This window comes from Phocoena sinus, chromosome X (genome assembly GCF_008692025.1).
Source record: "Phocoena sinus isolate mPhoSin1 chromosome X, mPhoSin1.pri, whole genome shotgun sequence".
Classification (NCBI taxonomy): Eukaryota; Metazoa; Chordata; class Mammalia; order Artiodactyla; family Phocoenidae; genus Phocoena; species Phocoena sinus.
In genome coordinates, this window is record NC_045784.1 from 113,513,887 (window position 1) to 113,537,786 (window position 23,900).

At 42.0% G+C, this 23,900-nt stretch overlaps 1 protein-coding gene across 1 annotated transcript in view; it reads right to left on the reverse strand.

Moving 5' to 3' along the window:
* The window catches only part of GPC4 (glypican 4), a 108,938-nt gene that overhangs the window by 28,792 nt on the left and 56,246 nt on the right, over positions 1-23,900 (reverse strand). Inside the window, exon 2 of the mRNA XM_032620055.1 lies at positions 8,115-8,273. Coding sequence (XP_032475946.1) covers positions 8,115-8,273 — 159 coding nt within the window. The remainder of the gene's footprint in view (positions 1-8,114; positions 8,274-23,900) is intronic.

Below are 23,900 nucleotides of genomic sequence, written 5' to 3' on the forward strand. Positions count from 1 at the left end.
CCAAGGCTGAAGCAGTGTTCCAAGTGCTCCATATACTAACCTCCACGTGGACCTATTATATGACCTCATACACAAACCTCACAATACAGTCTATCCGCTCATGATCTAATATCAAGAGAAAACTCAGGACGCAAAATAGCACAATCGGCTATGATTCTGATTTGTATGTATGTATATACGTTGTCTACCTGACCAAAGAAACACGAGGTGCGTACAGTGGTGTTGGATGGGTGTTAGGGAATCGGCGTGATTTTTTTCAATGTTTCTCAATTTAGTTCACCCCAATTTTGCAGCGACACAATAGGAAAAGTAATCTATCTCATGCTTTCAAAAATGACTTATTTCCCTTTATTCTATTCATCCGACTTAAATGCTGGAGGCTTCGACGCATTTTTTTCTACTTCTTCCAAACTGTCTACAGTGAGCACTATAATACTGGGAAAAAAAAAAAAAACCAAACATGGCAAAACACCACCAATGCAGTTTACATTTTTCGTTTAAAAATACCTTTTTTCCTATAAAGTATTCCTTTCAAATTGCAGCAATTTGAAAAATATGGCAAGGTATGAAGAAAACAAAAATTCGCGTAATCCCACCATTAAGAGAACAACAATGGTTTATTGAATTTCTTTCCTGCTTTTTCTATGAAGGTATGTATTGTCACATTGTATTTATACCCTGTTCTCATGTAACACTATGGTTAGCAGTTCCGATGTGATTAAAAAGCCTTCAGAAACATCAGTGTTAACAACTGCATACTATGACACCATACGAACAGATCATAATGTAATCATTAAGGGACATTTAGGATAATTTCCTATTTTTCATTATTACAAGTAATACTGTGATGAACATTCTTGTACATAAATCTGTACGCAGATCTTTCTTTCCTTGAGATCAAAACCTAGAAGTACAGTTACTGAGTCAAAGGGTATGAATGAAGCTATTTGAAACCTCTGATACACTGCCAAACTGACCTCAAGAAAAGGTATGCCCAAGTAGCATTCCCTGCTCCAGTCTTCTCTATTGTGAAGAGCTTCAGATTCTTGAGGGAATGGGGGGAGGGGGAGGGGGAGGGGAGGGAGAGAAAGAGACAGAGAGACCACGTGCTTTGCGCGCAATAGAGATGGGCCAGGACAATGAACAAGAAAGGCCTGACTGGCTTGGGAATTCTCTCAGTCAGAGTCACTGCTAGATCAAATAAGCCCTTTTCTTTGCTGGGACAGACAGACGCATGGAAAAAGGGTGAGCAGAGATGATCAACAAGGCTCTCAACTCCCAGGCTCAAAGTACAATGAACCAAAAAATAGATAAAAGCAATTCGGCTGAAGCTCTTCTGTGTATTTATTTACTCGCCTCCAAACAGATCGGCTGCTTCTTGCTGACACCACGCCTTCTTTAAGAAGCCACAGCTAATAGAAGAGGCCCAAAGAGAGTGTGCTCAGAGCTCCCTGGAAGCTGCACAAGCATCTTCAATGAGACGGCCAATGCTAGAGCCACAACTGGCCACACCTGAGATAACAACTCAAAAGGCAGAAAACCTTTGTCAATACAGAAAAGTGTGTGTTTTATCTGAGCTCTTGATTTGATTCCAGTAAGCTGGCAGTGGCTCCTTCTCATCGCGTTTCACAGAGATTATCAAAGAATTAGCAAAATTACCCAGTGTTTTAGTCTCTTTTGCATGGAAAGAGAAAAAAAAAAGAAGGAAAATAGAATTGTAAAGCACAGAGTAGCAGTGCTTTCCAACCAAATCAAACACCCATAGTATGATCTGGAGGGAACACTGCATTTGCAGGAAGGTCAGAGGCCTCATGTCTTTTTCTGTACTTTCGTGGCTACGCATCCTGATTGCCGCACTGTAGCAGAGGTTTAAAAAAGCAACAAATTTTAAAAAGACATCTTAATGAATGAAATCTGAGGTAAGGATTAAAAAACAACCGTATGTTGTATGTACGTCACACATTTCTATGACACATTTATCTTGAGGATGTCGAAGACTTAAACTAAAGACCCGGGAGGTCTGTACGAAGTCAGTATGGCCGTGCAAAGGACAATAAGAAAACCGTGCAGTTGAAAAATACTTGCAGTCAGGGGTCAGGAAAATTCCAAAAACTTCAGCTTAGCCAAAAGCCATGAAGCTTAGTTGGCTATATTTGTCTTTCACGGGCATGGGAATTCAAATGCCTTCAACTTGCTGCATCTCCGACACTGCTGAGCCTACTGGCCTAATGAGGTAATGGCCAGGATGAACCATGGAAAACTTTGTCACTGATTAAAACAGAAATTTGGCTCAATATGAAGAGTGGCCACCCTTTCCCCTAAGCTCTCCAGCCCCCTTGTTTTCTATCATTTCACAAAGGCAGGACATGAAGCACTCTTCAGATAGATGGGACAATTATTTCTTTTATGTGGGTTTTAAGCTAATTCAGAACATTTCTACTATTATTCGAGTTAACAAGCTTCAGGCTCATGGGAGGGTTTTCAAAGACCCAGTGAAAGTAGCGGAGGGTTAAGAAATGATAGGAGGAAAATAGAGGGGACCATGCAGACGCCTAATTAACATCTTGTAAGACCTTTCACTGAAGCAGCTGGTCTAGTCACATGTTGAGAAGATTCACAGAATTTGTAGAATTGAAAGGGTCTTTAGAGAGCATCCAGCTCAACCCCTTGATTTTATGGATGGGAAAACTGAGACCAGTTAATTGCCCCAGGTCACAGTGGGTTCACAGCAGAAACAGGCTGACAACCGGGAGGGCTCTGCCTCCTGGGCAAAGTTGCTACATTTGCTCCTACAATGGCAAATGAAAGTAGTATTCCCAGTGGGCTAGCATCAGACAACGTCACTATTTTCTTAAAATTTCTTTTACACCATGCAAAAACACCTAGCAAATAATTTGATTCGGGGAGTTTGCAAGCAATAATCTATCTCTGTAGTTGTTAACATCATTTTTATTATGTAATTCTGAAATATATTTAACATGGCAGCTCTAATCTTAATCTATTTGGGTTGTTTGATTTCGCTCTGATTCTTTGAAAAACAACTAGTCTCTCACAAAATGCGACATTTGGGGGCGGGTTTTTATGTTGCGGTCCCCAAACACGGATTATGCCGCACTTCTATTATTTCTATTCCTTTTGCCAAGCAATTCTTTCAAAGCCCCCTGAACGGAGTATCTGATTAGCATATTCATGAGACAACCGATTCAGCTATGTTAATTAGCAGTTCTACTTCAAAAAAAAGAAAAATTCCCAAAACTGGCCAACAGGGGGAGCAGCTAGCTCTGTCATTAAAGTTTTCTGACTATGTCTCTAGCCCAGGATAGTCGATTTCTGGTATTGAATATTCTAAGTCAAAGATTAGATGAAGAAGATTAACGTGTGAGTAAATAAAGAGGTGAGTCCTTAAACTCAGAGGCGCAGGTTTAAAATATGGGAAATCTGAGAACTGGGAGGGGGGAGGTGCTGCCTAAGGAAGTTCTTCTGTACTTCAGCCAGGTCTGAAAACACACACACCTGCACAGTTTACAACTTAAAAACTGGTTTATACACTGCATAGTCTCTTTAGAGGTACGAACAATAGAAAATTACATGTGTAGAACAAAAAAAGACCTTAGAGATAAGTGGACTGACTCCAAAATGCCCACGCTAGCGCTCAGACTGACCAGAGCTCATGGAGGCAGAATGATAATGGGATGCTTTCTGGTAAAAGAAGGCTAATTCCCTAAAAGCCTCGAAACCTTATTTTTTATTTGAAAGTTTATCTAAAAAAAAAAAAAAAAACCTGTTCCTGCCTTAGAAAGAAGTGGTATCTCATAAACATGACTGAAGTTTTGATGACAGATGAAGTTGCCTGAGCTCAGGATCACCACTTCAACGTTATACTGTAGTGCCTCCCTGGTGGCGCAGTGGGTTGATGCCGATGCAGGGGACGCGGGTTCGTGCCCCGGTCCGGGAAGATCCCACGTGCCGCGGAGCGGCTGGGCCCGTGAGCCATGGCCGCTGAGCCTGCGCGTCCGGAGCCTGTGCTCCGCAACGGGAGAGGCCACAGTGGTGAGAGGCCCGCGTACCGCAAAAAAAAAAAAAAAAAAAAAAAAAAGTTATACTGTAAGCTTGGAGATGGCAAAAGATGCTCCTCTGAAGTACTTTGACCTCCTATGATCCCACGTGTCCTTTGCTATTTCCTCAGTACTTATCCCCAGCCTTCCTTATGCCACCTTGCTGCCCCATTTTGGTTCTCCAGTCGCCATCTTGTTACTCTGCCAAACTTCCTCCCTTCCATTCACATCAATAACCCAGGGTTTGACTTTTATAAAAGCTTAGACAATTCTTTGACCAAAGCACTCTACTCTTGAATTTCTAAGAGTCACCATAGCCCCTACACAATTTCACTCAACATAATCTTTAGGTCTTGTGGAGTATTGGCAGGTCATAATTGCCAACCTTAAAAATGTACTTGAGGATATGGGGAGGGGGAAGGGTAAGCTGTGACAAAGCGAGAGAGGCATGGACATATATACACTACCAAACGAAAGGTAAATAGCTAGTGGGAAGCAGCCGCATAGCACAGGGAGATCAGCTCGGTACTTTGTGACCGCCCGGAGGGGTGGGATAGGGAGGGTGGGAGGGAGGGAGACACAGGAGGGAAGAGATACAGGAACATATGTATATGTATAACTGATTCGCTTTGTTGTAAAGCAGAAACTAACACACCATTGTGAAGCGATTATACTCCAATAAAGATGTAAAAAAAATCAATCAATAAATGCAGCACCCACTTGAGGATTACGGTTTGTTGGATACCAATCAACTGAGATTTCACCATAAAAAAGCAGTTAATTGTCTCAGAAAGCCTAGCTTGGAGGAAATATGCAAAGTATCCCAGCTCTGTTCTGATCTCCAGGCCAAACACACTGAGGCTACAACTCCTTCAAAAAAATTTAAATCTATGCTCCCTACCTTTATTGTCTGTGCCATAGTCTAATTTGAAGTCAGAAGAAACAAACTGGGGTTTCATCATCATTTTTCATGGGCAGTTTTGAAACTGATAAAGAAACAGCGTTAAACACATTTATTGGAGGTGAAGGCTGGTAGGGAAGGGCAAGAGAAACTTTTTCTGTCCTTTTTTTTTTTTTTTTTTTTTTTTCCTCTCTCTCTCGGTACGCGGGCCTCTCACTGTCGTGGCCTCTCCCGTTGCGGAGCACAGGCTCCGGATGCGCAGGCTCAGCGGCCATGGCTCACGGGCCCAGCCGCTCCACGGCATGTGGGATCCTCCTGGACCGGGGCACGAACCCGTGTCCCCTGCATCGGCAGGCGGACTCTCAACCACTGCGACACCAGGGAAGCCCCCCCCTCCTTTTTCATTTTATTTTTTGGCTGCACTGGGTCTTCTTTGCTGCACGCGGGCTTTCTCTAGTGGCGATTGGGGGCTACTCTTTGTTGTGGTGTGCAGGCTTCTCATTGCAGTGGCTTCTCTTGCAGCGGAGCACGGGCTCTAGGCGCACGGGCTTCAGTAGATGCGGCGCACGGGCTCAGTTGCTCCGCAGCATGTGTGATCTTCCCGGACCAGGGCTCGAACCCATGTCCCCTGCATTGGCAGGCAGGTTCTTAAGCACTGCAACAACAGGGAGGCCCCTTTCTGTCCTTTTTTAAAAAAACATATGTTAATACTTACTGATAAAATTTCTCTGTGTGGCTTTTTAAAAAGTACACACTGGAATCACATGAGTAATGCTATAAAACCATGGGGAGTGAGAAGGGGAAAGAATAGTGAAACTACTAGGCCCACTGGGAAGAGAAATCACTAAATGTCTGTGCAGTCCACACCTGGAGGAGACACGTCTAAGAAGAAATGGGGTGATTTGGAGGCAGTGACCTTAGAAGTTGGAAACTGCCTCATCTCCACTGTATCTTGCTACTGACACGCTAGCCATTTCTAAAGAGCAGGAATTTTCCCTTCTAAGTCCCATTATTAAACCCCCAAGTGGTAATTTTTAAATATCAGCATCTCAAGTTTTCAAAGATGACTGTCTGATTATCTCTCTAAGTTTTCTCCTCAAAGGAAAAGGAACTGCTTCAGTTACTGTCTTGAATGAGAAACGCCATAGTCAAGAGAATACCATTCTTTTCAATAATCATACTGATAACTTAGTGACCAAGAGACAGAGGTGGTCTAAGATGTCTTTTGCCAATAACACTCATCTTCACGTGGTGTTAACATACTTAACAGCCTGTGCATTGGGGATTATAGAATAATAAACAGGATATATGGATACATAAATTATTTCCATCCATCCAGGGAAAGGAGACAAAGACTAAACACAACTCCACATACAAAGCATTGGGGGAAATGGGCACAATAAATGGTACACTACCTGGAAAATTTTAGTTCAACTACATTACAAATTAAATATGCTTTTGTTGGGGGTTCCCTGGTGGCACAGTGGTTAAGAATCCGCCTGCCAATGCAGGGGACACGGGTTCGATCCCTGGTCCGGGAAGATCCCACATGCCGCGGAGCAACTAAGCCCGCGTGCCACAACTACTGAGCCTGCACTCTAGAGCCCGCGAGCCACAACTACTGAGCTCACGTGCCACAACTACTGAAGCCTGTGAGCCTAGAGCCCGTGCTCCACAACAAGAGAAGCCACCGCAAGAAGCCCGAGCACCGCAACAAAGAGGAGGTAGCCTCCTCTCGCCGCGAGCAGAGAAAAGCCCGCGCGCAGCAACGAAGACCCAACGCAGCCAAAAATAAAATAAAAATAAATAAATTTATAAAAAACATATATATAAAAATATGCTTTTGTCGTCTAGCCTGGGAACCGACTAACACTTATTAAATCAGTTATCGGTTTTAAATAAAGAATCTCAAAGGCAACATTTGAAATACAACCTGTTCTTTAGCTGGGAGCTGCCTTATCAGCTAGATCAAATCTAATTTAATCCCACTTCTCACCATGGTAATGAGCCCTTTGCAGAAATGCTCAAAGACATTTCACGTCTCAAAAATTTGCCTTGTACTTCTTCACCACAGAATGTCAGGAAAAGCGTGCTTCAAAGGTACTATGTAATTAGAATGGCCTTTACAACAGGTACAAAGGAAATCATTCCTATTAAAATTAAATCTACTTCATAACGACCTGCAAACTGAGTGAACAGCACCAGAGAAAGGGATCCTGAGGTGTTTGGGCCCCATACTTTCATTTTGAAAGTCTGTTATCTATTACATTGCTTCAGATACAATTGAAGTGCCTCTCTTCTGGCTCAGATTGTCTATTTCCTCACTCTGAAAAGAAAGTGTGCATGCGAAAATCTGTGTTTGGCACAGGGGACTGTTTTCTTGTGGCTCTAACGTGGATTGACCAAAGCTTCAGCTAAAATGAGGCCAGGGATGGTGCTGAACTTAATGAAGACTGGAGCCCAGGAGCTACCTCTGGGTCACTGCCGCGTGGTCACTGCTGCATGAGCATTAATCCTGTGTTCTACAGGGCTTCTAGGAATTCTAGTTGGCTTTGAGGGATCCATTTTGAAATTTAATTTGAAGTCCAGCATCTGCAGAATCTCTGTGGTTATTTTGACTAAGTTTTCAGATGCCTGCTTTTTATTAGGAAGATTTTTCTTTAGTGACTTGTGTCAACAACACTATTGTGTGTTCACCCAAGAAAATAAATGAAAGCATTTAAATTAAACTACTTTAATCTCTTTTTTGGCTCCTTGTGACCATATTTCCATAATGGCTACCATACCGTACAGATTCTAGTGTATCTGGAAGGATTCTACAATAAAGCTGTAAAGCTAACTTGCCCCTGGGGTCCAGCCAGGAGAGCCTCTTGGGAGAAAACTTGAACGCTGAGAGAAGAAAGGCACTTGGGAAAAGCAACTGCACGAACTTCACTGGCAGCTCGTAGATCTGACTTGACTAAAAGGTATAAGATGAATTCAAGGGAGTTCCCTGGCTGTCCAGTGGTTAGGACTCAGCGCTTTCACTGCTGTGGCCCAGGTTCAATCTCTGGTCAGGGAACTAAGATCCCGCTAGCCGCACGGCAAAAAGAAAAAAAAAAGAATTCAAGAACAAAGCAAATATCTACACTTACGTAGACCAAAGTTCCAATACATACCATCAAACTTCTTGTAACGGGACGCAAAGACAGCTTGCAAATGATTGCACTGCTCACTGACCGCACTTTTGAAATCATCCTTACTTTGCAGGCTGTACTTCTCCTCCATCTCTTGGGAGCAGCAGGTATAACCCTGGGGACAAATCTTCAAATGATCACCTGGAAGATAAAATGTAGGACAATCAATCTCCATCATCATTCATCAAGTCCAAAACGGAAGAGTTCGATTTAGGTGCACACGCTTGGCTTCATTTCTCTCCGTGATGTTCCTGCAAAGGCCCAGGCATTATGCGTTATCTAAAAAGTTTCATTATACTGAAAATATTGATTTCCTTCTCGGAAAAGTAAGATAATGAAGCCATCTCCAAAAGGCGAAAGAACTTTCCAATCAGGAAGGCTGTTATCATACAGGAAAAATCGGTGTGGCCAGTAAAGAGAGTATCATTCAATATGAACGGAAGGCTCGCATAAATTCTTCGAGATTTTACGCTACATACTGTGCAAGTCATGCAAATGAGACATAGTTTTTCTAGCTTTGAGAGTTTACACTGCAAGAGAGGGTACCGTTAATGAAGAATGATTTGTAAAATATGTGACAACAACCAAAAGCTGAGCAAATATATAAGCAATTGATGTGGCAAACAAAGCAAAGGGATAAGTGCATTTCAAGGAGCTGTCAACCAAGAGGAAAGAATGGAGTCCACGCTGGGATTTGAGTCTATGGTAAGTCACAAAGGGGGACGTTAAATGATTCTCGGTTTTAAGATTTCCTTGTCCAGCATCTTCTTATGATCGTGTGCGGTGTAGCCACTTGTCCAAATACAGATGAATGGCTTCCAGTAAATGTCGCCTTTAGGTAGCCCTAAGGGCCAAGAAAATGTCAAAGACATGCAGACCATCTGCCTCCCCTACACCAACGGCATTCTGTTTGTGGTTTGGACCTGAGAGTTTGGAGAGCTTCTGCCCTGTTCCTCCTCTGTCCAAGACCAAAAACTGTGCTTTGAACAGACCACACCTCTCCCTCATAATGACCAAGAGATATGGCGCCACTCAAAACTAACCCCACCAGGTACTACCACGTTAGTCACACCAATACAATACCAATTCACCTTCACTGTTCCTTCTATTATTGCAGTTCATGTTCCATGACAGACAAAAGGGGTCTCAAAAGACCTAAGGTCTCAGGAACTCAGGAAGGCGTATACTGAAGACATATGAACCTAACAATGGTAAGTGTGTATAATAAATCAAGGGAGGAGGGATGAAGAGCAAAATCTTTTTAACAACACTAATCACGGACATGAACTGGACCAGGCGCCGACGGCCATTGCTGCTTCTTGGCTGTGGGTGCTTCAGAGGAAATAAGCCTTCACTTCGGACAGATACCAAAGTAGTTTTGCCGAGGGGGTGGATTTCAAATAACACGGTGTTGGCAATTTATTTGACGGACACTAGTACCGTCAACTGCGCAGATGCAAATAATTACATAATCAGATATATTCCTGATCGTTCTTCCTTCCTGGCAATTCAAAAGTAGGGAGAGTGTTATTGCCAGACAAAAATGGATATGCAGCATTAAAGGACTTTTAAAGAAGGGGAGAAGGGAAACATTCTTCAAATAACTTCCTCATCCAGAAACTGCTCAATGCTTCATTTGGCATTTTTGAAACCCTTGGTCAACCGATAATTCTAACAAAGGCGGCGGGGGTGGGGGGAGGCATAGGGAAGAATGTGAAGGAGTCTAGAGCTGTGAGGTTGCCGAACAGTCTTAGATCTCATTAGTGGAAGAAGCTTAGTTTTCTGGAAACACCTTGTTACAACCAAAACCAAAACTGCCTCTTGACTGGATTAACAAGTTCACAACAGGCCTTTGGTACTGGGACACCTAATTAACAAAGAGATATCCAGTTGTCTCCTGGTTTCAGGGTTGAGGATCTCCCCAAACACAATCTTAATACATAAAGTAATACAAAGGACCCCCAACTAGTACAGTACTTGATGTAGCTGTATTAAAGAATCCATATCACTCTCACACACCACGAAGAAAATTAACTGAAATGCTCACAATGAGAACTTAGGACATACAGAACTAGGTACATGAATTATAATAAGAGAGCAGCTACTTTTTTAAGATCTTCACAGGCTAAAATTAATCACAGGCTGGTTTTCAAGCCCCTGCAAAGATTCGATTGTGGTAATGCACTGAATTTCCAAGGCAAAACAGTTCAGAGTCTGGGAGCGAATCTATATTCACCTAATCTTAACATGGTTCACACATACAATAAATGAAAGGGTCATTCATTGGATCTTATCAAAATAGGCATCTATGACCAAGGGAAAAAGCACCCTTCTTTGCACCTCCAATGCACGTACGCACAGACACACACACAGAACATAAAGCCAGAAAATTCGAAGAGACAAAAGGAAACAATACTTTTCTACATATAAGAAGGTGCTAGATGTTGAGAGTCTTAAATTTTGGGCACTGAACAAACACCCTTCAAAAATGGGTCACAGCAATTAAAGTTTTACTGGTGACCGACTGAACTAGCCAGCAGCTAAACAAAAGGCCCGAGCACTCCACCCACCACCTACCCACCAGGGGCCCTCAGCAGGACCTTCGGGAGACCTGCTGATATCTGAACACTGAAGCACATTTATTTGTTTTGGCAAAAACTAAGGAAAAAGAGTCCACTTCCATGTTACAGATAAGATCTTTACAGGAAGACTCTGTCTAATGGTAAAGGCTTGCCTTGTGGAAAGGGCGACAACGGGGTAGATACCCGGGTAATGTTTCTGCTGGCAAAGTCATCTTCCCCCGAGTGCAAAGAAGCCACACCAACAGGCCACTTTTGCCCGTTTGAGCCTTGCATACACCACGTATTCTGTCTGTGTTTCTAAAAAGCATTCCTTGAAAATGTAATCTGGCATTCTTGCCAAAGGCCCTGTCCAAGACACACTTATGAATTAAATCCCAAGCCACACATGGGCCAGTGGGGATTCAGTGCCATAACCAGTTTCCGCTGATGAGAAGTTACTAGGAAGGAAAAGGGGACAAGTCTTGGCGCATCTGAAAATGAAACTATAGCTCTGCACTGTACTAAGAACTGGAGCAACTCATTTGATTTTTAAAACCTGAACATTTCTACTGTAACACCAAAAATGATTTCTATGAGTAAAAGCCAGGGCATACGTATCAATGGAAAGACATTCCATTTTGCCTGTTGGAGACTGCTTCTAAAATGCTGTGTCTGAATGAGACATGCTTTCTTTCTCTGGAGATCACCTCTCAACCTGGTTATCCTGTATACTTCTTATTTAAGAAGGATGTCACAATTTGTTCTTTAGGCTGAAAGCGTTGAGCACAGGGACGACAGGATCCAGTGTGGGACAGGAAGATCACAGCCACTGCAGGGGAAGCGGTGAGCTCATGCATTTAAAAAAGGGGGGCGGGGTGGCCCTAGAGGATTCTGATCCATACCCTTCCTAAAGAATTCTAGTTTGAAAGGCTGAAGCATTAGAGCCACAGAAGAACCGGGAATCGAAGTTCATCCAATGGTTTGAGTCAACAGTGGGTTATGATCTACAACCATCATTTGCCTCCTCTATTTCGCTAACTCAGCCTCCTGCTTCCGGGACCTTCTGTGTTCTTCTCCATGGCCCTCTTCTGTCTGCTTTCCACTCTCTTTTCACTCTGCTCATCCTGTTCTCCCTCACCACACTCCACCTCTTCTAACTGCACATAATGTGAAACCGAAGGACTTTTTTGTTTGTTATACTTGTTGAGAGTTCCCTGTTCTTAATTTTTTTTTTTTTTTTTTTTTTTTGCGGTACGCGGGCCTCTCACCGCTGCGGCCTCTCCCGTTGCGGAGCAACAGGCTCCGGACGCGCAGGCCCAGCGGCCATGGCCCACGGGCCCAGCCGCTCCGCGGCATGCGGGATCCCCCCACACCGGGGCACGAACCCGCGCCCCCTGCATCGGCAGGCGGACTCCCAACCACTGCGCCACCAGGGAAGCCCTGTTCTTAATTTTTAAAGCAGGTGAATTGAAGGCTTTATGGATTTCTAAGAAAGCACCTAAATTAAGTTGCTTTTTGTACATGGCCCTCGATTAGGGTTTTTCTTTGTGGGTCAGTGGCCCTCAAAAGAAAAAAGGTCCCTTAGCCTTGTCCTCGGAGGCTTGGATGAGAGTCAATGAAGCGTGCTTTTAAAGCTTAACTCTGTGGCATTAAAAACAAAAAAATCACTCGAAAGAGCCAAACTTTTTTCAGTCACACCAGCTCTGTGTAATTTCCCTTCAGTCTTAATATCAATGCCTTCGTTTTTCAAAGCTGAACAAAGACAATCACAATAAATTACTACTCGATCCTGCTGAGTGTGTGGATTGGTTCCTTTTTTTTTTTTTTGAAGCATTTCCACTCAATAGTTAAAGAAGCAGGCATTGACTATGAGGAATCTAGTCCATCCTTTAACAGGGCTCTGCGGCGGGCAATCTGTAGAACTGTGCTTTCTCATTTTATTTCATTTCTTCCTCTCACCAAAGGCTGGCTGTGATGTACAGATGGGGTGCAGATAATGTCCATTTATTTCCAGTTACTCATAACCCACCTGGCCCATAGAAAATGTTATAAATGGTGGTTACATTCTCAGGCCAGCTCCCAGCCGATTTACTATCAACGTAACTACTTCTAACTGTAACTTCATTTTTTTTCAGCTTAGTTTCATATTTTCTGAAGATGCATTTAAAATAACATCCAGATTCATGTCTTTTTTACATAAAAGGACATTTTCTGTCAGTGTCATGTAAGAGATGAGTAAAGGGACATTATTAACGTGATGCTTCCTGATACACCACTATACCCCCAATTTAATTTTTCAGTAATAGTTCCACATTTTACGTCTATTAAAGCATACATGTACTTTGTTTTTTTATACAGCAGGTTCTTATTAATTATCCGTTTTATACATATTAGTGTATATATATCAATCCCAATCTCCCAATTTATCTGTAACTTCATTTTGAAGTCCAAGTAGAAGCCAAGAAAATGTCTCTCAGATTCTCACACATTTTTGGGGAGATGATGATAGAGGAATACTTGTAGTTACCACTAGGATGTCAGCTTTCTATACCTGTAGGAGATAAAGTAAATGTCTTCAGGATTACTCCTCCAGAGTCCTAAATGGAGGAAACAGCAGCCAGAAATTTTTATGCGACAATGCAGAAAACCCAGGCATGCCTGCACCAGCACGATTTGGACAGCAAACATTCTCCGTAGCCCAACTCATTTTACCAAAAATGCAACCAAATGCCTTTGGTAAAGAAGAGACACACAAACTGCACCCTAAGGGTGGGGGCTGCAGTGAGGGACATTTGAGAATAACGGACTGGAAAGCGCTTAGGAAAACTGCCAATGTAAGAGATTCGATTTTGCAGTGGCCTTTCATGCAGAAAGGGATTTGGAGAAAACTTAGCTCCTTTTTTGTGTTTTTGAAAATTTTATTTTCTTGAAGTACAGTTGATTTACAATGTTGTGTTTAGTTTCTGCTGTACAGCAGTGACTCAGTTTATATATATATATATATATATATATATATACACACACACACACACACACACACACACACATATATATTTTTTCATATTCTTTTCCATTATGGTTTATCACAGGATATTGAATATATAGTTCCCTGTGCTATAGAGTAGGACCTTGTTGTTTATCCATTCTATATATATAATAGTTTGCATCTGCTAATCCCAAACGCCCAATCCTTCCTTCCCCCTTGGCAACCACAAGTTTGTTCTCCACATCTGTGAGTCTGTTTTTGTTTCACAAATAGGTTCATTTGTGTCATCTTTTAGAGTCTACATAAGTGATATCAAATGGTATTTATCCTTCTCATTCTTACTTTACTTCGCTTAGTATGATAATCTCTAGGCCCATCCATGTTTGCTGCAAATGGCATTATTTCATTCTTTTTAATGGCTGAGTAACAGTCCATTATCTATATCCACCACATCTTCTTAAGCCAGTCGTCTGTTGATGGACACTTGAATTTCTTCCATGTCTTGTCTATTGTAAATAGTGCTGCAATGAACGCTGGGGTGCAGGTATCTTTTTGAATTAGAGTTTTCGTCTTTTTCTGGATATATGCCCAGGTGTGGGATTGCTGGACCACATGGAAACTCTATTTTTAGTTCTTTGAGGCACCTCCATACTGTTTGCCATAGTGGCTGCACCAATTTACATTCCCACCAATAGTGCAGGAGAGTTTCCTTTTCTCCACACCATCTCCAGCATTTATGATTTGTAGACTTTTTAATGATGGCCATTCTGACTGGTATGAGGTGGTACCTCGTTGTAGTTTTCATTTGCATTTCTCTAATAATTAGATATGATGAGCAGCTTTTCATGTGCCTGCTGGCCATCTGTATGTCTTCTTTGGAAAAATGTCTATTTAGGTCTTCTGCCTATTTTTAATTGGATTGTTTGGTTTTTTGTTATTAAATTGTAGGACCTGTTTTTATATTTTAAAAATTAAGCCTTTGTTGGTTGCATCATTTGCAAATGTTATCTCCCAGTCTTTTCATTCTGTTTATGGTTTCCTTTGCTGTGCAAAAGCTTTTAAGTGTCATTAGGCCCCATTTGTTTATTTTTGCTTTTATTTCTGTTGCCGTGGGAGACTGACCTAAGAAAACATTGGTACGATTTATGTCAGACAATGTTTTGCTGTTCTCTTCTAGGAGTTTTATGGTGTCTCATCATTTTGAGTTTATTTTTGTGTATGGTGTGAGGCTGTGTTCTAGCTTTGATTTGCATGTGGTTGTCCAACTTTCCCAACACCACTTGCTGAAGAGAATGTCTTTTCCCCATTGTGTATTCTTGCTTCCTTTGTCGAAGATTAATTGTCCATAGGTGTGTGGGTTTATCTCTGGGCTCTCTATTCTGTTCCATTGATCTGCATGTCTGTTTTTGTGCCAACACCATGCTGTTTTGATTACTGTAGCATTGTAGTATTGTTTAAAGTCTGGTAGGGTTATGCCTCCAGCTTTGTTCTTTTTCCTCAGGATTGCTTTGGCAATTCTGGGTCTTTTATGGTTCCATATAAATTTTAGGATTATTTGTTCTAGTTCTATGGAAAATGTCATGGGTAATTTGATAGAGATTGCATTAAATCTGTAGATTGCTTTGGATAGTATGGCCATTTTAACAATATAATTCTTCCAATCCAAGAGCATGGGATACCTTTCTATTTCTTCGAATCATCTTCAATGCGTTTATTAATGTTTTGTAGTTCTTTTACCTCCTTGGTGAAGTTTATGGATACTTAGCTCTTGACAAGGGGTTTTAAAGAAGTGAATTTAAAAAGCTTCCAAATGCTTGATACTATCTGTGTCTTTTATTCTGTAGGCCTAATGGTAGTCTGGGGAGAAGACGACTGATCTGGGGAGCAAGAAATATGGGTTTGAGTCCCAGCTCTACGTGATTCACTGTAGGCTCTTGAAGAAGCCCTTTGTAAAGAAGGAAGCATTATGAATACAGTGCAGTTACAAAACCAAGACAACGATGAAGAACATCTATTATACTGGTAAGCTACTGAATGAAGTTCTCCAGAAAGAGACTTTTCTGATGACTTGTACTAGGAGAGGCAGAGGGGCCAGGAGAGCAGCACCTTCTTTCTTCCAGCTACTTCAGGGAAATTTCTTATTGGAGGCAGAATTTAGGAGAATAGAGATAGCCAGAAAAGACAGCATTATCAATTAGGAGTTCAGTGGCATGCATAAGTGATGGGGAACTGATGGCAAGTAAGTACAGACATTTATTTAAAGGGCCTTCAAAAGAAAAGCCTTGGGAGCCTAAGGAGACATGATGACGAGACATAATGTGGTACCCTGGCTGGGATCCTGGAACAGAAAAAGACATTAGGGGAAAATGAAGGAAATCACACAAAAACTTACATGCAAATGTTCACAGCAGCATTATGCAAAATAGCCAAATGTCCAACAATGGATGGATAAACAAAATGAGGTGTATCTGAATAATGAAATGTTATTCAGCCATAAGAAGGAATGAACTTCTGAAACGTGTTCCAACATGGTGAAATCTGGAAAATACTATGTTAAGTAAGGAGCCACTCACAAAAGTCCACATATTGTATGATACCATTTACATGAAATGTCCAGCCTTGGTCAATCTATAGAGACAGAAGGTGGATTAGTGGTAGCCTGCGGCTGAGAGGGGAGGGTGGTGGGCAGGGGGATGGGAAGTAAGGGAGGGGTTACAGCTAAAAGGTATGAGCTTTCTTTCTGGGATAATGAAACTGTTCTAAAATTGATTTTGGTGATAAATGCACAATTTTGTGAGTATATTAAAAGCCACTGTATACTTTAAATGGGTGAATTGTTTGGGATATGAATCATACCTCAATGAAACTGTTAGTAAAAAAAAAAAGCTAAGGAAATCGGAATAAGATATAGACTTTAGTTAACAATAATGCATCAATATTGGTTTATCAATTATGACAATGTACCACAGAAATGTAAGGTGTTAATAATAGGGGAAACAGGGTTTGGGGTATAGGAAAGCTCTGGGCTATCCTCGCAAATTCTGTAAATCTAACCCTTCTAAGATAAATTTTATTTTTTCTTTTTTTTAAAAAGCAAGCTTTGGATTTCCCTGGTGGCGCAGTGGTTAAGAATCCGCCTGCCAATGCAGGAGACATGGGTTCAAGCCCTGGTCCGGGAAGATCCCACATGCCGCGGAGCAACTAAGCCCGTGTGCCACAACTACTGAGCCTGCGCTCTAGAGCCCACGAGCCACAACTTCTGAGTCCAAGTGCCTAGAGCCCGTACTCTGCAACGAGAAGCCACCACAACGAGAAGCCCCTGCTGGCCGCAACTAGAGAAAGCCCACGCAGCAACGAAGAACCAACGCAGCCAAAAAAAAAAATTTTTTTTTTTTAAAAATTTTAACTTTAAAAAAAAAAAGCAAGCTTCAGTTTTCAAAGTAAAAAGGATCAATACGTGGGGGGGGGCTTTCATCAGTATTACATCAAACACTTGATGTAATTCTAATATTGGGGAGCAACATCAAACTATTACTTGCTGCAGTAATTTTCCTAATCCCTCGATTGCTACTTTACTCTTTTCCTAATTTTTATTTGTTCTGAAGGTAAAACAATTCCTTGCCGTTGGTCTAAAGAGTTACCAAAATAGTTTCTGTTCACTTTCTAGATCTAAATTCATGTAGCCACAAAATGAGCCAAAATGCAGGTTGCTGTATAACTCCATCCCCTCCAAGCTATCTAAGAACCCCAGGAGGAATATACAATGCTCTGCTTCATGGGAACAAAGAAAGAAAATCTCTAAAGGTTTTTAATAATCCCAGGGGGATGAGGGAATGTATACATTAATCCATCCTTCCTCCCTTGCAAAACAGCAGGGAAATGACTGCATGTAATGTGCTATGCACATCCAAAGCCTGAAGCCATTTGACCTAAACCGTAATAATAAAGCACATAAATTACAGTCATTATGGAGACGTATGATTTGAGATCACCTACCAATCAGTAGGAGAAATGCAGCCAGTTAGCATTTTGCAAAACCTTTCCGAAATACAGCTCTGGAGGGCTTTGCTACCGATTATTTTTAGGTCCACTAATCCTGCAAGGTAGGCTAGAAGGCCAATCAGAAACACATACATTTCAAAAGTCAGTTCTATTATATTTTTCTAAGAATACTTCGTTTAAGTGTAGTTGGAAGAATTAGGGCTGCTACTTTCAAACCCCACACTTCATTTCAGTGAGCTTGCAACAGCTTTAAAATCCACCTCAGATAGAAATCAAGCAGGGCTTTTTATTGCTTTATACTGATAAGCAAATGATGAACCAAAGTTTTTATCTGACAATCTTCAAGCTCCATTTTAACTGTACCAAAGGTTCACTGAAGAAAGGCACATCAACCAAACTGAGTGAATGACCTGAAATGCATACTCTGACCTTATGTTACCATCACTTTAGAGCACGTAGAGCAACTGCATCTATTCTGCACATTTCCAACCACTTAGTCCAGGTCCAGGACTCAACAGGAATAATAGTACTGGCAATCAACCCAAATCTCTTCAACGATTCTGAGGATCCAGTAAATACTACCTAAGCTAATAAAAGGCTCCCGGAAATGTGTTGGTGACTTGGGGGCGGGGGCCCCCGACAGGGGCAAGCAGGAAAAGAAGGAGCTCTGTTACTTGTTTTACAAATAATGAAGATCTTTCCTGTCAGTGATTCAGGTGCACATACCTGGAGTAGCATCATTTGAGAGCTTCTCTCGAACACTAGTTTACGATCTCCATTGAGCTCGACATTTAACAGAACGCCCGAGTCCAAATATGCCTGTTTCAAATTCAGCTACAAATAAAATGTAGCCTAGAGAGGAAACACCACTGGCTAGGACATTTTTTTTCTTTGGTGCCCAACAGTACTTCTTTCTGGAACCTATGTACCCAAGCCAAGCGTCCTAATTACTGGTAGAGCGAGGCCTCGTGAGGGCCATCTCTAAGACAGTGAAGAGACCAGGCTCAGAGGGTCACGGGGATTCCTGGGATGGGAGGGATGCTGGCCCCCAGCATCTTGTCCTTTCTCTGCACCCCTAGCGTACACTCTTACAATGATCCCCGCGAGCAGTCTCCTGCGGGCAACCGCATCAGACCTCAGAGAAAGTGGAGGAGGAAGGCATCCTCAGAAAAACACTGGAGACACTCCTGTCCCCCTCTCCCAGGGGTCTGACCGAACACCAGACTTCCAACAGGGAGCGATTTTCCTGATTATCTCCTAATCATCTCTAAAGAAACCCCGAGGAGCCCCATTCTAAGATAAGCCTGCCACAGCCATTTAGGTTTCACAGCAAGATTGGAAAGGGTCAACAGCTGGGTACCAAGTTTATTCCAAGTGTAGGAGAAAATGCAGTAGTTGGGTGGGGAGGCGCTAATACAAACATTAATTAATGCCTTTCGTTTTATATGCGTGTCACGGGTCGTGTGGGTCATGAACATTTTTAACATTGTTTTCTCTTTTTTTATGCCTTTTTTCAGCTTGGGTAACTAGAGAAATAAAAACCCTCCTTAACTTCTCTTTACTCCCCCTTTCATGACATACCTAAAATTCCTCCCTCCAGAATACAGTGTGAGAATAGGTTTTTAGTAAATCTACTTTCTAGGAAAAATATACCTAAATAACAACACAGTCATTCATTAGGAATTCTCCCACAGATATTTTTCCAAATGGCTACTTAGAATGCCTTTACCATGAGTGATAACAAAGTTCACTGCCTCACGTAAAGAAAAATGATTCTCTAACAACAGATTTCAAGCCACATGAACCATTCTTTAAAATTCTAGCCAGGTATCAATGAAATGGCGAAGGGGAAAGAAAAGTTACTTTTTCAAAGTCTGTACTTAATTAAAACCCACTTGCACAAAATTCTTGTTAAAGGTCACAGTAAGTTACAGCTGACTCTAATACAGATTTGCATTTAAGGACTCTTAATTTAATTAGTCTCCCTTCCCATGGACATGGGCCACAGTTGAACAGGGGTTAATTTTTATAGCATGAGATAAAAGTGTTATGCAACCTTAGCGCAGGCAGATGGAGGAAAGGCAGAGACCTCATTTTGCAAGGCTGAGTTTCCTCAACCCTCAAAAAAGCTCCTCTTCACCATTATCTAGTATCCTAACACTTGGGCCTGCCACCCTTGGGGCAGACACCCTAGAATTCAGCCCCATTTTTGTTGCCAAAAGTAAAGTTTTCAACGTACATTTCCTCTTTTAGGCTATTTACTAGAGTTTCAAGCAAAATTTGTCTCCATCCTAATTTTGGAGAGGATGCCACCGTTACTGTGGCTATACAGAGGCTTGACTTATTTATCGCTAACCCTTTGCTTCCTGCCTCAAAGCCAATCATAGTAGTTGATGGAACAGCCCCACAATTCTGTGGTGATGCCAGTTATTTTAAGTTTCCTTGGCTTGCTGTGCAATCCCACGAAGAGCTTTTTGAAAGCCCAGATAGATCACATTCACTGGTTTCCCTCTGTCCACATATGCTTTAGTCCCTTGAAAAACACAAGGTCATTAATCAAGCACAGATTCCACTTATAGAAATGATGTTGCCCTTCCTAGAAGATTAAGTTTGCTTAACTTTCCAGTGTTCCCATTCTCTATTATACATTCTACCTGCTTGCCTTTATAAGTGAGGCATCCCAGGTCTGATTGGCATTTATTTTAATGGCCATCTCCCTATTTATTCTAATGACCGTCTCCTTGGCGCCATTCAATTCCCCAATCCCACCTTTCAGAATCTCTCCTTTAGGATCAGACCTGTTGATTAATTACATTTGATTTGTTCGTGAGGATTAAAAAATTGAGTACATTTACTACTTCAACCATTCCACCTCAAGAGATTATCTGGAAATGGAACTCTGTCCTAAAATTTTCTCCAGCTCTATATCAAAGTATTCGTTCACTTCTCCCAAACTAACCTTTGGCCCAATTTGACAACACACAAAAAATTGTTGGTGTTTAATGCGGTATTTACCCAGTGCCTCTTACGTGCTACATGCCATTCCTCGGTGCAAAAAAGGCAAAAGGCTTGGTCTCCACCCTCTTGAAAATTACAAGATGAACAGAAGTGGATTTTTGTTGCTCTATAGGCTTCTTCTCTCTCCCTCTTAATGTATATTCTGAATCACGCCACTCCTCCCCCCTCCCCTGACCAAAGATCTCTGAGGTCTTCTCATCTCATCCAGAAACAACTGAAGTTCAAAAGACAGGAGAGGGGACACTATCCCAGGCAAATCCACCCAGCCCATGCTTCTTACACTGGGGGCATCAACAGATGTGCCTTAGGAGGTGCCTTTGGACAAACTGGGAGAGATTCATCTACTCAAATATAATCTATACGTTGCCAGATATGCTGTGGCCATTTTTTGAGTCATCCAAAACTAACAGAAGGTACTAGCTTGGACTCAAAGCAAAATCTTGCAATGAGCAAATTCCTTGGGCATCTAGTTCCGCTGCCTTTCTTGGTCAATAAAGCAAAATCCACAAAGGAAAAACTTCACACAAATGCTTTACTTATTTGGCTTGACAAATCAGGTCACTGAACACGCAAATTAATTTAAAAATGCCATCTCTCAGACGATGTTCATGCTTCAATTTTTGAAACGTCTCTAGATCTAAATCTGGTCCCTTGATGATGAGCTTCCCGAACCTTATATTCCAATAGTCAATAAATCACTGGCGTGACACCCCATCCAACTCCTGCAGCTGAGGTCAGAGGACAGGAGCTTCTATGCCCTCAAGTGACTGACAAACCAAACAGCAAAGGAATTGAGAGACTTCATAATTCCTCTCTACCATGCTAGGAATAATCCCTGTTTGTTCTGGGCTCTGAAACTGATAAAAAGGTACTTAGGGCTCCCCTGGTGGCGCAGCGGTTGAGAGTCCGCCTGCCGATGCAGGGGACACGGGTTCGTGCCCCGGTCCGGGAGGATCCCACGTGCCACGGAGCGGCTGGGCCCGTGAGCCATGGCCGCTGAGCCTGCGCGTCCGGAGCCTGTGCTCTGACACGGGAGAGGCCACAACAGTGAGAGGCCCGCGTACCACAAAAAAAAAAAAAAAAAAAAAAAAAAAAAAGGTACTTAAAGTTAAATGTAAGGTATCAATTAGGAAATTCTTCGGCTGGGCCGTCATGCCAGCCATCTACCATTTTCCTCTGGTTTAAGTATCACAGAGAAGGGAAAAATAAGGGCAGATCTTGGGCACTAAACAGATTAATGTGATTACTTATTTATGACACACAAAAAAATTTACTTCGTTACAGAAGAAGATGGAAGTGATTGACCTTGCCAACAACTGACGAGGAAAAGAGAGAAACCAGTCGTTCGCTCTGCATTCAAGCCCCCACTGGCCTATTCAATTCCTGACCATCCTCAGATATAGGCTGGCCAGATCAGCGTCCTCTTAGTCACCCCAGAGCCACAGAGATAGATATGAATGTTCCAGAAAGCAACTAGTGCATCAGAGGTACCCTGGCCCTGTTTCCTGCAGAACTGTCAGAAAACTAAGAATAAAGGGGTTGCGTGTTCCCGTGTTTTGCTTTGGGTGGGGATGAAAGGAGAGAGGCCATTCTGCTTTGAGCCTCGAAGAAGACAGGAAGGTTGCCGCCATAGGGCTGACACTGGAATCACTATAGAATGGTGTCTGTCACAGGACCTAAGAGAAGTACCAGAGCATCAGAGTCTGGCCAGGAGATAGTCTGGAGGCCTCATGTTCACAAATTCCAAACATCAGACAGCTTTCAAAGGCCTGGAGCAATGGGAGAGTAAGTACCTGTTTCATTATTTCAATATCCAATTGCTTTCCATAAATCTTTTGGGTCATGGGCCAACTACTCGTAAAGCAACTGATTTGGTCAAATATCTGATCCCAAAGAAGTTCCAATTACTCCTCCAGTCTGGGAATGTGACTCTGCATCAAGACCCATCAGCTAATTTAGGATGAGCAACAACCATGGGGGATGGGGAGGTTCAGGCTGCAGGGGTAGGGGAGGGAGAGAGAAAGAACTGAAGGGAAATGGGCCCAGGGAATGGGAAAGAAAAGGAAGCTGGTATGAGACCCAGGGCCAAGTAGTGGCAGGGCCACCTAAAGCTGATGCTAGTGGCAATCTGGCACCAGGGCCTCAAGTTCACGGTAACTCCCATCAAGCAGAGGGACACGTTTCTCTATCCAGTTTCCACTACACAGAGCCTGCAGATGGCACACAGCATTACTACTGCAATTATTGACTATAATTATTGTGAAAAGTCTTTGATGTGAGAGCAAAAATTATTAAAATGGCCCTTCTTAGAAAAGAAGGGCAGTAAATACAGCCTCCTTTGGAAAATTCAAAGACCCAATTTCATACCAGGACTTTTTGCCAGAAAAGAATAAGTCACTTTAATATACTTGTTTTCGGCTCCTCTCCTTGAAGATGTTTTATCCTATGTGAAAAATGAATAATGGTATGTGGTTTAGGATGTATTTTAAGAATATACTTAAAGGTACTTCAAAGGAAAGTAAAAACTAAAGTAACTTTCTCCTTGCAGACACACACACCTATATTTTGCACAAGCTCCTAGTTTTTCCAGATCCCACAGCAACCCAGGAGAGGCAATTTTTTAAACTGTCTTGGAGGATGAGAACAAACAAGCGACACTAAATGTCTGTCTTGTTTTAAAAATAACACTGGGCGGTGTTGTGCTTACCTGTTTGAATTAGTAAACATTTTATTGTACTTAAATGAGCATTGGTAACTAGAAATATGAAAGAACGGAGAATAGCTTACTTTGTCCTCTTTGCCTTTCATAGGATCATAAACCGTGCAAGGTCACATTTTTAAAAAACACCTACCTAATCTTATGTGTTAACTCTGAGCCAAGGTGGCATGATCCCAAATAAGAGCCAATGTTACAGGAGCATATGCATTACCATGCTGAAAGATTTTCAATCACATTCTGGAATCAGTTTCAATGTAGTAGGGAAAGGCCATTCCAAAAGCTGAATGTCCAGCATTATAAGCCCTGGTTTTTGCAAATGAACTGCTTAAGTTAGAATGAGTTCGACCGGGTGATCTGAAAAAAATACTTATGTTTTTGCCCATGGGCGTTTCTATGTTGAATATATTACAATGGACACAGCCCAATACAAAAAGACCAACTAATCATATCGAAGTTTAACCCTACTATGGTATGATAAGTTC